The 15155-nt window shown below is 45.8% G+C and overlaps 1 protein-coding gene across 1 annotated transcript in view; it reads right to left on the bottom strand.

The window, feature by feature from the left end:
• Positions 1-2924: 2924 nt before the first annotated feature.
• Positions 2925-15155, bottom strand: part of FAAH2 (fatty acid amide hydrolase 2) — a 98731-nt gene continuing 86500 nt past the window's right edge. Inside the window, exons 9-10 of the mRNA XM_077465204.1 lie at positions 10913-11107; positions 2925-5949 (exon numbers count right to left, since the gene is read on the bottom strand). Of these exons, the coding sequence (XP_077321330.1) occupies positions 5774-5949; positions 10913-11107 (371 nt within the window). The 3' untranslated portion in view covers positions 2925-5773. The remainder of the gene's footprint in view (positions 5950-10912; positions 11108-15155) is intronic.

Here is a 15155-nt window from a genome sequence, read left to right as displayed (position 1 = left end):
TCATTAAGTATCCTCTATGGTCAATAATGTGTGACCATTGATATTATTGTTTTATATCTGTACCTTTCAATAAACCTTTAATAACTTTAGAAACTGCTGTGGTTGTGCTTGCCTCAGTTTGACAGTATATAACACATCCGTTAAAATCCCATGCCCTCCTGAGGGAATATTTTTTTCTCTCTTTACATCTTTGTTATATACTTGTTGATCTGTCCCTAGAAACTATCCAACATTTTTTTAATATATTCTCTCTAATTTCCTGTCTGGTGAAACTTTGTCAATAGGACAGGAAAATCTCAGTCTGCAGCTTTCATTAACCACTTCCCGTCAACCTGGCACATATATGAAGCTTCTTGGCAGGTGGGCTTTAACCGCTTCAATACTGGCCACTTTCACCCCCTTCCAGGCCAATTTTCAGCTGTTACACTTTAAATGGCAATTGCACTGTCATGCAACACTGTGTACCCTCATGATGTATTTTTTTTTTTCACACAAATGGCGCTTTTAAAAAAAAAATTTTTGGTGGTGGTATTTAACCCTTTCATGACTAAGCCTACGTCTGACATTTGGTGTTTACAAGTTAAAATCTGTATTTTTTGCTAGAAAATTCAGGCTTTCACACTGCCGTGCCCATAGCGTTTGCGGTAAAACGCCGCTATTTTTAGCAGCGTTTTACCGTTGGATTTACAGTGCATTTCGGGAAGATTTTACCCCCCGCTAGCGGCCGAGGAAGGGTTAAAACCGGCCGCAATAGTGTTGTTTTGCCGGCAGTAATGCAGCGCTGCCCCATTGATATCAATGGGGAGCAGCGGTAGACACACCGCTCCAAATAAGCTGCTGGCAGGACTTTTCCTGACGTCCTGCCAGCGCACCACTCCAGTGTGGAAGCCCTCTGGATTTCACACTGGAGACAATGGTGCAGCAGTTTAAGGGTGGATTGCAAGCGCTATTTTTAACGCTATAGTGCCTGCAACCAATGCCCTCCTGTGAAAGGGGTTTTGGAGCCCCCAAACATTTTATTTATATATATATATATATATTTTTATTTATTTTTTTTGCAGAAAATAAAATGGCGATTGTTGCAATATTTTATGTCACACGGTATTTGTGTAGCGGTGTTTTAAGCGCAACTTTTTGGTAAAGGGGACACTTTCATGAATTAAAAAAAAAAAAACGGTTAAGTTAGCCCTTTTTTTTTTTGTATAATGTGAAAGATGATGTTACGTCGAGTAAATAGATGCATGTCACGCTTTATAATTGCACACACTTGTGGAATGGCGACTACGGTACCTAAAAATTTCCATTGGCGACATTTAAAAAATGTTTTGCGGTTACCAGGTTAGAGTTACAGAGGAGGTCTAGTGCTAGAATTATTGCTCTCGCCAACGATCGCAGGCGATACCTCACATGTGTGATTTGAACACTGTTTACATATGCGGGTGCGATTTCCGTATGCGTTTTCTTGCTGCGCGAGCTCACGAGCACAGGGGCCCTTTAAAAAACATTTTTCTTATATTATTAAGTTGTGTTTAAAAAAAATAAAAATAATATTTTGATCACTTTTATTGCTGTCACAAGGAATGTAAACATCTCTTGTGACAGTAAGGGCCGGTTCACACTGCAGGCGATGCGAGGCGACACCGACTTGCCTCGCCGCGACCTCAGCGGCAACTTGCAGATGACTTCTGTATAGAAGTCAATGCAAGTCGCCCCCAGGTTGCCCAGAAGTAGTACAGGAACCTTTTTTCTGAGTCGGAGCGACTCGAGTCGCTCCTCTCAGAACGGTTCCATTGTACAGAACGGGGGCGACTTGCGAGGGCGAGGCGAGTCGTATCGCCTCGCATCGCCCGCAGTGTGAACCGGCTCTAATAGGTGGTGATAGGTACTCTTTATGGAGGGATCAGGGGGTCTAAAAGACCCCCGATCCCTCCTTTGCACTTCAAAGTATTCAGATCGCTATTTTCAGCGATTCTGAATACTGTATATTTTTTTTTTAAACTGGCGCCACTGGCAGCCGAGTAAACAGGAAGTGATGTTGTGACGTTGTTTCCGTGTTTACAATCAGGAGACTGGATCAAAGCCATTTATGACTTTGTTCCAGTCTGCCCCTAGCCACCAGAAGTGGCGGATCGTCGATCAAAACGAAACTACTTTTTTCAAAGTTTTTCTGTTAGAAAATTTTGCTTCTTCACTGATGGGCATCGAAGAGGTGGGCACCGATGATCAGTGTAAAATGTCTCCCAGGCACACTTGTCAGTTACCGGCTCTGCTTTCCTCACACTGTGACAGCACATGAGGAAAAAGGAATGCCAATAACTGGTAGGTTGTGATTGGACACAGCTGATCACATGGTAAAGGGCCACTGTGATTGGCACTTTTACCTCAACCTGTGTCCAAAGCAAACTTGTGATTGGCTGCTTTCCAATCAGGTGATTGACAATCACAGCGGTCACATGATCAAAATGCCCATCTCCAGCTGTTGCAAACCTACAAGTCCCATCATGCCTCTGCCTTGGTGTGTCATGCTTGTACCTTGTCTGAGCCTTGCAACTCCTTAATGGGACTTGTAGTTCCACAGCTGGAGGGCTACAGGTTGAACACCTATGGTTAACGTAAAGCCTGGTGATCCTGCCATGAAGGTCCTTGTTCAGACACTTTTTCCTGGGTTGACAACTCTGTCCCTGCCCCCCCCAATTTGTTCTGCGTTCTCACACAGGCTTCCAATAGAGACTACAAGTGGCTATTTCAACACACGTTACACAGACCTGGTCCACTATTGTCACCATTGGAAAACCCCACCTTGACAAATGCCATGCAACCATTGCTGGAGTGCATGTAGACAGGAAGAGGCTGCAGGAGATCAACAGCACTAACAAATAAAGGATTGGAAAAACAAAACAAAAAGAAAGTGAGGACATTTACTTAAAAAAAAAAAGGGCAATTATTTATTATACATAGTGCTTTATCAAATTCATATGCATTTAATATCGATTGTAAATAGACAGGGAGAAATGTTTCAAAGTGCTTTGTGGGTGTCGGAGAGAGAGGGATTACCTCCTCTCTGGTTCTTTGTCTGGAATGTGTTTTTGTTTTGTTTTTAAATACCCATTACCGGTGATTTTCTAAACAGTATAGTAATATATATGATGCATCAGCTTTTAAGTAAAATGTGTAGAGAACCAGTCTGCTCATCTCTGCAGCCCTAAACAAGGCTACTATCCAGTGCGGAAAGAACTGGTTTGTCTTGGCATGAAGCTGTATGGACTGCTTCACACGGGCTTCAGCTTGTATAAGAGCAATTTAAAAAGATCAGAAAGTTTTGATAAAGTGCTTTCAGTCAGCTTTGTTTTGAAGCTCTTAAAGTGCCTTTCAATGTTGAACACAGATCCCAATGGGAGTGCCAATTGTCACTTTAACCACTTCCCTACCCACCCATAGTAATATGATGCCAGCAGATGGGATCTCCCATCCTGGGCGGGCGTCATATGACATCCTCCCATTCCGCTGCATTGCTCAGGACCCCGGTGCGTGTACCCGGCGGACGCGATGTCCGCCGGGCACCTGCGATTGTCAAGGAACACGGCAGGACCGTGGATCTGTGTATGTAAACACAAAGATCCATGTCCTGTCAGAGGAGAGGAGACCTATCGGTCTCCTCCCCTTGTGAGTCCCCTCCAGTTAGAATCACTCCCAGGGAACATAATTAACCCCTGCAGCACCTCCTGGTGTTAACCCCTTCCCTCCCAGTCACATTTACACAGGAATCAGTGCAATTTTATAGCACCAACCGCTGTGTGGATGTGAATGGTCCCAAAAGTGTCCGATATGTCCGTCACAAAAAAAAAATATCCCAGATTGCCACAGTGAGGGGAGGAAAATAAAAAGGTATTTGAACCCCCTGCTGATTTTGTACATTTCTTTAGTCAGTGAGCAAACTATCAGTCTATCATTTTAATGGTTGGTTTATTTTAACAGTGAGAGAATAACAGTTGATTTGATGCCAAAGAGCTTGATTTTGGTCTCATCTGACCACAACGCTTTCACCCAGTTCTCCTCTGAATCATTCAGATGTCCATTAGCAAACTTCAGACGGGCCTGTACATGTTCTTTCTTGAGCAGGGGGACCTTGCAGGCGCTGCAGGATTTCAGTACTTCACGACGTAGTGTATTACCAATTGTTCTCTTAGTGACCATGGTCCCATCTGAGATCATTGACCAGATTCTCCTGGGTAGTTCTGGGCTGATTCTTCACCGTTCCCATGATCATTGAAACACCACAAGGTGGGATCTTGCATGGAGCCCCAGGGGAGGGAGATTGACAGTTATTTTGGGTTTCTTCCATTTTTTTAAATCGCACCAACTGTTGTCACCCTCTCACCTAGCTGCTTGGAGATGGTCTTGTAGCCCATTCCAGCCTTGTGTAGGTCTACAATCTTGTCCCTGACATCCTTGGACAGCTCTTTGGTATTGGCCATGGTGGAGAGCTTGTAATCTGATAGATTGCTTCTGTGGACAGGTGTCTTTTATACAGGTAACAAGCTGAGCTTAGGAGCACTACCTTTGAGAGTGCTTCTAAACTCAGCTTGTTACCTATATAGAAGACACCTGCGAGCCAGAAATCCTGCTGAATTGATAGGAGATCAAATACTTATTTCACTATTAAAATGCAAGTCAATTTATACATTTTTCAAATGTATCTTTGTTGTTCTGTCTCATTGTTAAAATAAACTGACCATTAAAATTAGACTGATCATTTCATTATCAGTGGGCAAACATACAAAATCAGCAGGGGATCAAAAACTCCTCCCCCCCTCACTGTATAAGCCTGCTAGCAGGTTGCTTAAAAGTCGCAATCAGCTCTCCCATTAGGCTCTGAATTCAACAAGCTGTATTTGAACGGTACTTTTAAGTCTTCGGTCATACCAAATCTGACTTTGAAATCAGGGAGACTTCACGATTTCAAAGTTGCATGTTGGTGCGACATCTGTGCAACTTCATGCACAGATGTCTATGCAAGTCGCACCTGAACTTGCAAAAAGTACTGCTGGAGCTACTTTCAAAATCGGCATGACTCCGATGGTCGCATTTGATCGCTTCCATTGTGGACAATAGGGTGCAACTTGTCATGCGATTTTAATAGTTTTGCACCGGTGTGACCGGGATCTAAAAGCTTCAACAAAGCTTGCTTTTTATACAACTCCTAGACCACCAGAGGGCTCCCGCGCCCCTTCTCCTAGCACCACTACTCCTTTCCCTCTCTGATGGTCACGAAGAAGAGCTGGCCGAGGGCAGGATCTAATGGCACTGGTAAGACCCAGGTTGCAACACCCCCCCCCCCATGGGTGTCAGGCTGCAACACCAAGTTCTGCCTGTGGAAAAAAAAAAAAGAAAAAAAAAAAGCATATTGCAGAGGACCCTTACTCCTTATGTGGAAGCAATGGTCTCTCTGCAGAGGTCTGACACACCCCCTGGCACGTTGGAGCTCAAGCACTCCAATCAGAAAGGGAGCATTTTCTGTGCTGATTGCATAGCTATATCTGATTGAATCAGAGAGACCACTGCTTCTACACAGAGAAAACCCACTGAGAAAGACTTTGTACATCTTTATTTGATGCACCTGAAATACATGTTGGTGTTGTGACACGAAAATTAATTCAATTAGAAAATCGCTAGTCATGTAAAATAAGTTTACAACCTTCCTCTCCCGATTTACAGTCTGACAGCAACAAACGGCAAAAAAAAAAAAAAGATGATTTTCTAAAGGACGGAATGGTCAAACATTTCTGGGCAGAGCCCAACCTCCAAAAGCCTTTTCTAGGTGTTGGGCGACGGCCAGCGTTAGATGGTCATTATACTGGGAGGAGACTATCTGTATGCCCAGCGGCAGTCCAGCTTGGCTAAGCCCCAGTGGGCACTGGGTGACCGGAACTCCTAATACATTGAATATACCTGCCGAGAAAAGACACGGATTAGCGTGACAAATTTCTTCTACGCGTTATGCCATTTAAATGCTAGGCAAATTCTGACACTTCTCACATACATCTAAAAAGGCCCCAGAGAATAAAATGCATTTTTTTTTTTAAATACACTTAATGATCTTTTTTTTTTCCGCACACAATATAACACCCAAAACATGAAAGATGATGTTATGCCGAGTAAATAGATGCCATTACACAGGTGGGAGCAAAACTCCGGTACTTTTTCTCCATAATTCTGCTTTTAGATTACCGGTACAGAGGAGGTCTGGTTCTAGAATTATTGCTCTCGCTCTGACGTTCACGACACTACCTCACAAGTGTGGTGCGGTCACAGTTTACATATGCGTGCAGGTCTTGCGCATAAGCACTGGTGGGTGGCACTTGAAATTTTTTTTATTTATCCAAAACTTTGTTGTTTTTTTTTTTTACACTAATTCTTTTTTATATATAACTTTATTGCCATCACAAGGGATGAACACTGTCCTCTTTAGGGAGAGATCTGAGGCCCCAAATCTCTCCTCTGGCCTCCAATGCAGCTGTTTAGATATAGATCGGTTGGATGAGCTGCTTTCCTTGATGCAAATGGCCAGTTAAACAAGTGGAATCAGAAATTACCAAATCCTTGTCGCTTCTGATTTCTGGGGTCACAGAGAGGGAGGTACAACATCTCCCTCTCCAAGTTGCACATTTTTATATATTTTCTCTTTCGTTCATTGATGGACAGCTCCTTTAATTCTTGACTGTAGGGTTATCATGCCACCTTCAGGAGAGGACTAGGCAGAACATGTAAAAACAGCAAGACTGCACCGCAGTGCCCTGGGGGTGGTCCCACTGGCTATAGCCCCTCGCCCTGCTTCCTGCAGCTCAGTTATTTTTCTGCTTCGTGTACGAGAAGGACCTGGCTCCCTGAGGGGACCATTGGTCCTGGGAATTTTTTTCTACAATTTTTGATCCTGTGATCTATCAACAGCTGGGCTGGGTGACAGGCTGGATAATATATATCCTTGTAGTCTCCCCAGCCTGGCCATCAAGCGTGAACAGACCCTAGCTACGCGCTGGGTCGGCCACGGCATGCCTCATTCTGGTCCAGGGGCGGCCGGTGAGCTATATGCTCCGGGGCACACATATGACCGGCTACTGTCAGTGTCACAGTGTGCCGTGGCCGATGGCCACCCCCTACTGCTCGGGTGATGGATCTGTAGTGGATTGCGTCCTTCCCTGCATATTGCAATCGGCTCACCTGCAAAAAAATGCGGTGCCTGTGGATGCTTTTTCGGCGGTCCTGGAAACCTTTGTTGCCAGGGTGGAAGCGGCGTGCGAGCACAAGGGGGGCAAAAAATGGCACCTGTACCCCCCACGGTCTTCTGGGGAGAGCTCTGATTCAGACTCGGGTCCGTGGTGACTAGCGGGCCCTGTTCTGACATGTCAGAGGATGCGGACCAGGACCGTTCGGACAGCGAGACTGACTCTGTCCGGGTTAGCGCGGGAAAAAGCGCTAGTAGGAGCACTTATCACTGCAGTGCGGGATACCCTGAAAATACAGGATGCAGCAGGAACCTCAGTCCCTTTTGGGTCCTCCAAACCGACCCGCATGCCTAAGGTGTTTCCGTATTTGACTTATTTTGATAAGTTCATCTACAAGGAATGGGGAAGTCCGCAGCAGGCCTTTTCAGTCCCAAGAAGAGGAGAGCCTCCTGAAAAAAAATCTCCGGTCATTCTCTTCTCTTCTCTTCTCTTCTCCCTCCCTCGTTACGACCTGTGCTGGCCACGGCCTTGGTGTCGCAAGCGTTTACTGAATGGGCAAAGCTGCTGCACCATGAATTGGAGAAGCAACAGTCTACCCCGGTCTGCGTAGAGCTGGCAGACCAGTTGGTGCATGGCTTTAAGTGTCTGTGATGCGGCCCTGGATACGGTCCCCCCCCTGCTCTCTAGAGTATCAGCAGTGGTGCTACGGCGCCTGATTTGGCTGAAATGCTGGTCTGTGGACCAGGCATCTAAGAAAGCCCTTCCAAGGTGGGAGGCTTTTTGGAGCGTCGCTGGATGACATTATTAAAAATGTTACCAGTGGGAAGAGCACGTTGCTCCCACAGTCCAGAAAAGGTAAGAAGCCAGGTAAGCGTTCCCAGTCCAACAAGGCGCCTGCTGAAGGACAAAAGCGTCCCTGGTTTCGCAAGCCAAACAAGTTTGGGAACAAAAAGGTTACCGCATGAAGGCTTGCCCCCGCCCAACTCTTGGGGGGCGGGAGGTTCGCCTTCGGGAATTTGCAGCCCAGTAGACCTCTCTACTGTCCGACCAGTGGGTTTGCGAACTGGTTTCATTGGGATACAAGTTAGGCGATATCAAGTAAGGATATCCAGGACGTGTATTTACATGTACCCATATGCCTCAGGCATCAGAGGTTTCTGCGATTTGCAGTTGGGGACGAGCACTATCAGTTTGTGGCGCTCCTTTTTGGCTTGGCATCAGCACCCTGAGTTTTTACCAAAGTGCTAGTTCCAATTCTGGCACTGTTAAGGCAATGTGGGAATCGCAATCGTGGGTTACCTAGATGACCTCCTTCTGAGAGCAGCTTCCACCTCAGAATTAAGGGAGGATGTAGTGATCACCATGCACTCTCCAGGAGTTTGGTTGGGTGCTGAAATTAAAGTAGTCGATGTTAGTGACGACTCAACTCCTGGAGTACCTGGGCTTGCTGTTGGACTCCTCAGAAGCGAGAGAGTTTTCCTTCCTTCATACAAGCTGCAGACTCTTCAAGCTGAGGTGAAGTTGTTAATGAACCGCAGGTGGTCCTCTCTGCGCTTCTGCATGTGCGTTCTGGACCTAATGGTAGCCACTTTTGAGGCGGTACCGTACGCTCAATTTCACACTTGAGTCCGGGAGACCGTTCCTTCCTTCCCTTTGGACGGTGATCACAACGGATGCCAGTCTGACCTTTTGGGTGGGAGTGCAGGGAGTACAGTCGGCCCAGGGCCTTTGGTCATGGGAAGAATCCCAACTGCCGATCAATGTGCTCGAGCTTCGGGCGATCAGACTTTGCCTCTCCACATGGTCAATGATGCTACAAGGGGCGTCCCATCAGGATCCAGTCAGACAACGCCGTTGCGTACGTCGAACAAGGAGCTCAGCTGCAGCATGGGAGGTCCCTCACATCCTACAGTGGGCAGAGCGACATGTGTTGGCCCTGTCAGCTATATATATATATATATATATATATATATATATATATCCCGGGCGTAGAAAACTGGCAGGTGGACTACTTAAGTCATCAGATGCTGGACCCAGGGGAATGGTCGTTGCATCCGGAGGTATTCAGGCTCCTTTGCCTAAGGTGGGGCACACCAGATATGGACCTCTCGGCTCAATCGGAAGGTGCAGAGGTTTGTGTCCAGGACAAGAGACCCCTGGGCAGACGCGTCGGTGGCTCCCTGGGGGCATTATCGGCCGATTTATACCTTCCCCCACTCAAGCTTCTACCACATCTGCTGCGCAGAGTGGAGGCCGAGGAGATTCCAGTAATTCTGATTGCCCCAAATTGGCCTTGGTGTCCTTGGTCACTGACCATGTACAACTGGTGATCATTTTTGGCAGCTACCGCTGCGAGAAGACCTTCTAGTGCAAGGTCCAATACTTCATCCTGCTTTACCGAAGCTTGATTTAACAGCATGGCTTTTGAAAACCAGGTGCTAAAGGACCAAGGTCTGTCAGACTCGGTAATCCACTATGCTGAGGGCACGGAAGTGTTCTTCCCGGAAGATTTACCATGGTACGTGGAAGGCCTATATCTCCATGTGTGAGGAGATGGGGTGGCGTCCGCACACTTATTCAGTTTCCAGGATCCTGCTGTTTTTGCAGCGAGGAGTGGATCAGAAACTTGCCTTAAGCACCATCAAGGGGCAGATATCAGCCTTGGCTGTCTTTTCCAACACCCCTTGGCGACCCACTCATTGGTGAGTACCTTTTGCACAAGAGGTTCGACACGTGGTCCCTCCGGTTCGACCACCGCTGCCTCCGTGGGATCTGAATCTGGTGCTATCTGCGCTTCAGAAACCGCCGTTTGACAACATTAGGGAGATTCCCTTGTTAAAACTCTCTCGGAAAGTAGTTTTTCTAGTGGCTATTACATCTGCCAGGAGGGTTTCTGAGGGTTCAAGGATAAGGCGGTGCTACATCCGCAGCCCTCTTTTCACACTCCATCTAAATGAGGACATCGTGTTACCTTCCTTTATGTCCTAAGCTGACACGCCCAAAGGAGGTTGCTTTACATTCCCTGGACGTGGTCTGGGCTCTACGGGTGTATCTGTCTGCTACGGCTCCCTTCCGGAAGTCAGACTCTGTCTCAGTGGCTGGTCCAAAAAAAAAAAAAAAGAAGGTCTGGCGGTCTCGTCGTCCACCATTTCTTGGTGGATCAGACAGATCAGGGTTCAGGCTTTGCCTTAAAGGGGCGGGTGCCCCCCTTTCCTGTCATGGCTCATTCCACCAGAGCACTTGGGACCTCCTGGGCTTTCTGACATAAAGCGTCTGTCTCGCAGGTGTGTAAGGCAGCAACTTGGTCATCCATTCACACTTTCAGTAAATTCTACAAAGTTGACGTAAGCGCCCCTTCGGATGCTTGCGTTGGCTGCAAGGTTTTGCAGGCAGCTGTGTAAAGTTGCAATTTACACTTTAAGTTACTAGTTTGTTGTAAACGCATCAAAAGATGCACAAGTTGGCCACTGGTTTTGATGGTAGCCGTTTTCAAATGGCAACTACTCTGTTGAGGTGTTCCATTTGTTGTGGGTGAAATTATGTTTTGCCGTTTCCACCCCTCGTTTTTTGACACTGCTTGGGGACGTCCCTAAGGTCAAGAATTAAAGGAGCTGTGTCCGTCAATGAACGAAAGAGAAAATGGGATTTGACATGAGCTATATTTTGGCATGACAATGGAAAGTACTTACCAGTGTAAGCAAAGTTGAAAGGCCAAGCAATAGGTTCATGGTGTCTTGGGGCGATCTTGGGATGAGAAGGATAGATGAGAACTCCATCATCCCCCAGCAATGTATTCAGTTCCTCCTTCAAGTTTTTGCCTTTTTGCACCATTTTTGCTCTTCCTTGTGGATTCAGATTTGCTAAATTCTCAGTGATAGCCAAACCTGCAACAGACACATCACATAAAATCAGAAGACTGGTCTATGATATATCAGCCATGCTATGACCACCAGTTCTTCTCAGGCAGCTTTGGTAGCTGATTTCACCTTAAAGCGGAGTTCCACCCAAAAGTGAACCTCCCTCCTCCCCACATTTGGGGGGGGGCGGAAAGCTTTTTTTTTTAAAAAAAATTTTGACACACACCCACCCTGTCCCCACTTCCAGGAGACCGGGCCACGAGCGAATTATGTCAGCAGGTGGGCCCCCCCCCCCCCCCTCCTCCTCCGAGCAGTGTGATTTGTGGCTGCAAATTTAAATTTAGTTTTAGTCTTAGGACTAAAATAGCATTATAATTTTAGTCTCATTTTAGTCTTCTGCAATTGTTTCAGTCGTATTTAGTTGACTAAATCTCCAGTACATTTTAGTCAACTAAAACTCATTTTAGTCGTCTAAAATCTAATGGGTGTAATTAAATTGTAATGCATTAGTTAACATGTCTCTACAATTTCCAAACTCATTATATACTGCTGGAGTGAAAAATCTCATATGTTATTGTTCATGGTATTGCGGTATGAACATGCACTGCAGACCAGTATTAATTTTTAAGTCCAAATGAAAATGTGCCATTTTTAGTCAACTAAAATAGTATTCATTTAGTCGACGAAATTAACACTACCTGCCAGGGTGAGAGCGCAGCGTGCTTCCAGCATGCGCAGTAGGGACCGGGCCAAGGAGCCTAAAGGCTACACTGCTGGGTTCCCTTACCCCGCAATGGCAGCACCCGACCAGCCCATCAGCTGCGGTGCCAACATCACTGGATTCCAGGGCAGGTACGTGGTTACATGGGGGGGGGGGGGGGGGGGTTATTTACTAAAGGTAAATCCACTTTGCACTACAAGTGCACTTGGAAGTGTAATTGCTGTAGATCTGAGGGGGACATGCAAGGAAAATTAAAAACAGCATTTTTGCTTGTACATGATTGGATGATAAAAATCAGCAGATCTACAGCGACTACACTTCCAAGTGCACTTGCTGTGCAAAGTGGATTTGCCTTTAGTAAATCAACCCCCATAGTGTCCTAATGTTAAGTCAGTAGCTTAAGTATGTGTAGCTGCTGACTTAATAGGGCGGGTGGAACTCCGCTTTAGATGTAAACCCCGCCATGTAAATTTGATTAAAAGCTTGAACATGAAAATGTCATTCCAAAAGTCTTTTACTAAAATTTTTAAAATCTCCAGCCTTCAGTTAAATAAATTGCTTGGGATTCCAGTCTGGCCTATAGACAAATCATGGGCAGGCCTGCTCTAGATAGGCATCATGTGATGTCCTTTCCAGAACGCACGTGGCGCAACCTGTCAACCGGGACACAGCCTATGACAGATCACTGTATTCGGCTGGTGCTGGTATGTGATCGCTGTGACCAATCACCACATGAAAATTGTACATGACAGAATGGCCTCCATTTATGCCATTCATAGTGTGGCACACTGCGATTGGTCACATTAATCAGGTGGCACAGACAGGGCCAATCACACCTCATCTGTACCATGTGATTAGCTGTGTCAAATCACAGCTAATCGCGACAAAACACACTAAAGCCATGTAAACACGATCAAACAATCCGGTGGAAAAGTCCGTCTGCCGGATAATTCGCCCGTGTGTGGGCTCCGGCGGACTAAAAGTAGTTTTGCAAATCAATCTGTCCGGCCGTGTGTGTGCTAGTCCACCAGACTTTTCCCGCTCATTTTGAGCACGGTTTCAGGTAGCCGGGACCAGAGAAGGAGGAGTCGTTGGCCCCGTTACCTGGTATGGACTTAAAGGGGAATCCCTACGCCAAAAAACGGTGTGGGTGTCCCCCCCAGGTCCATATCAGACCCTTATCTGAGCACACTACCTGGCCGGGCAGGAAAGGGGGTGGGGACGAGCAAACACCCCCCCCTCCTGAGCCGTACCAGGCTGCGTGCCCTCAACATGGGGTGGGGGGGGGTGCGTGGCCACCCCAAAGCACCTTGTCCCCATGTTGAGGAGGACAAGGGCCTCTTCCTGACAACCCTGGCCGTTGGTTGTCTGGGTCTGCAGGCGGGGGCTTATCGGAATCCGGGAGCCCCCTTTAATAAGAGGGCCCCCGGATACCCCCCCCCCCCACCCTTTGTGAATGAGTATGGGGTACAATGTACACCTACCCATTCACCTGTGAAAAAAAAAAACAAAGGGTTAAAATAGTTTATTGCACAGCTCTGGGGGGGGGCTTCTCTCCGGACTCCTCCGCTATCTTCTGCTAGCTCTTTTACTAGCGGAGGAGCCTGGTTTTCTTCTTCCGACTTCGGGGCCAAGCTTCAGTACCTTGCTAGTCGGCCCCACTGGTTCTCAACCTAAACAATGCCTACACCCAATCAGAATGTTCAGGTATTGTGAGAGCCAGTGGGGGCCGACTAGCAAGAGACGGCAGCTTGGGCTAGTGGGAGATTCTTCTATCCACACAGTGCAGCGTAGATGGAGGAATCTGATACGTGAGTGCATAAGACTGGCCATACACCCATAGATTATCTGCAGACTGTCTGCCGGACTGTCTGGCGGACTGTCCGCCGGACTTTCCGAACGAGCTACCTGCCCACACACGGCACTTTTGCGACAGACTAGGTCCGCCGGACTAGCTGCCGTACTTTTGAAATGAACGGACTCGCAGAGGAAAGTCCGTTCATTTTGAGCATACATGGAGAAATCTGTAGCACTTTCTATCGAACCATAAAAAAAATCTGCAGATAATCTATAGGTGTATGGCCAGCTTAAATCGGTGATGGTGAACCTTGGCACTCCAGATGTTTTGGAACTACATTTCCCATGATGCTCATGCACTCTGCAGTGTAGTTGAGCATCATGGGAAATTAGTTCCAAAACATCTGGAGTGCCGAGGTTCGCCATCACTGCCCTAAATGAATGGACTTTATCCGCTTATAACAGTGAATGTGAAAATAATATATATATATATATATATATATATATATATATATATATAATTATAATAATGTGTTAAAAAAAAAAAAAAATCCTGATCTCCCCTGAGTAGTACAGTGTTATGCTAATACTGTATTGCTCTGGTCACAGTATGAAAAAAAAAAGGAGCATAGGACTCTCCCGATTCATATTCCTGCATATTTTCTTAGGCTGATTCAACAAAAAGTAACGAAATTTACTTGGGGGAAAATAAAACCCAGACTTCACAAAAAACACTTGTTCTCCCCAAAGCTTTGGGTGGTTTGGGATTCCCAGACTTTAACATATATTATAAGGCAGCTCAATTATCTCAATTAACAAAATATCACTCTTCTACAGAGATTCCTTTATGGATCCTCATTGAAGCTGTAGACTGTGATCCTCTTCCTATAAACAATATATTATGGTTACAACCTGCAGATCGTAAGTCTATAAATAACCCCATTTTTAAGCACTCTCTATCTATATGGGATAGGTATAGAAATTCACATGGTCTGCAATCTCCACAAAATCCGCTATTATCTTTCCACAACAATCCGACTTTTTACCCAGCCTGGAAATATCCTAAAACATTTAAAGCTTGGCCTAAAGCTGGTATCACTTGTCTATATAATTTAACTTCAACTACATCAATAAAATCTTTTACAGATCTATGTGAATTATATAAGCTTCCACAATCAGAAATATTCAGATATCTCCAAATCAAAGATTTTTATACTCCTCTTCTCAATTTAAATGTAAACTTACATAATATTTCTCAATTTGAAAGATTTTGTCTCAAGGAACCACATGCTAAAGGTCGTATTACATCATTGTATACACAATTGATATCGAATTCTAATACTGTTATACCTAAATATGTGGCCAAGTGGGAAAAAGATTTGGATTGTACGATCGATTCTAGGTCTTGGTCCAACATATGGTCTTTCACAAAATCTTCCTCTATAAATATATTGGCGTCTGAATCATCATATAAAGTTCTCACACGCTGGTATTTGGTTCCTGCGAGAATCGCCAAATTCTCAACAGACAACACTGGCCTCTGCTTTCGTGGCTGTC

This window comes from Lithobates pipiens, unplaced genomic scaffold (genome assembly GCF_037356315.1).
Source record: "Lithobates pipiens isolate NorthernLeopardFrog02 unplaced genomic scaffold, aLitPip1_a1.2 Scaffold_1, whole genome shotgun sequence".
NCBI classification, from domain to species: domain Eukaryota; kingdom Metazoa; phylum Chordata; class Amphibia; order Anura; family Ranidae; genus Lithobates; species Lithobates pipiens.
The sequence above is the reverse complement of the archived record's forward strand: the minus strand, read 5'-3'. Positions and strand labels throughout refer to the sequence as shown.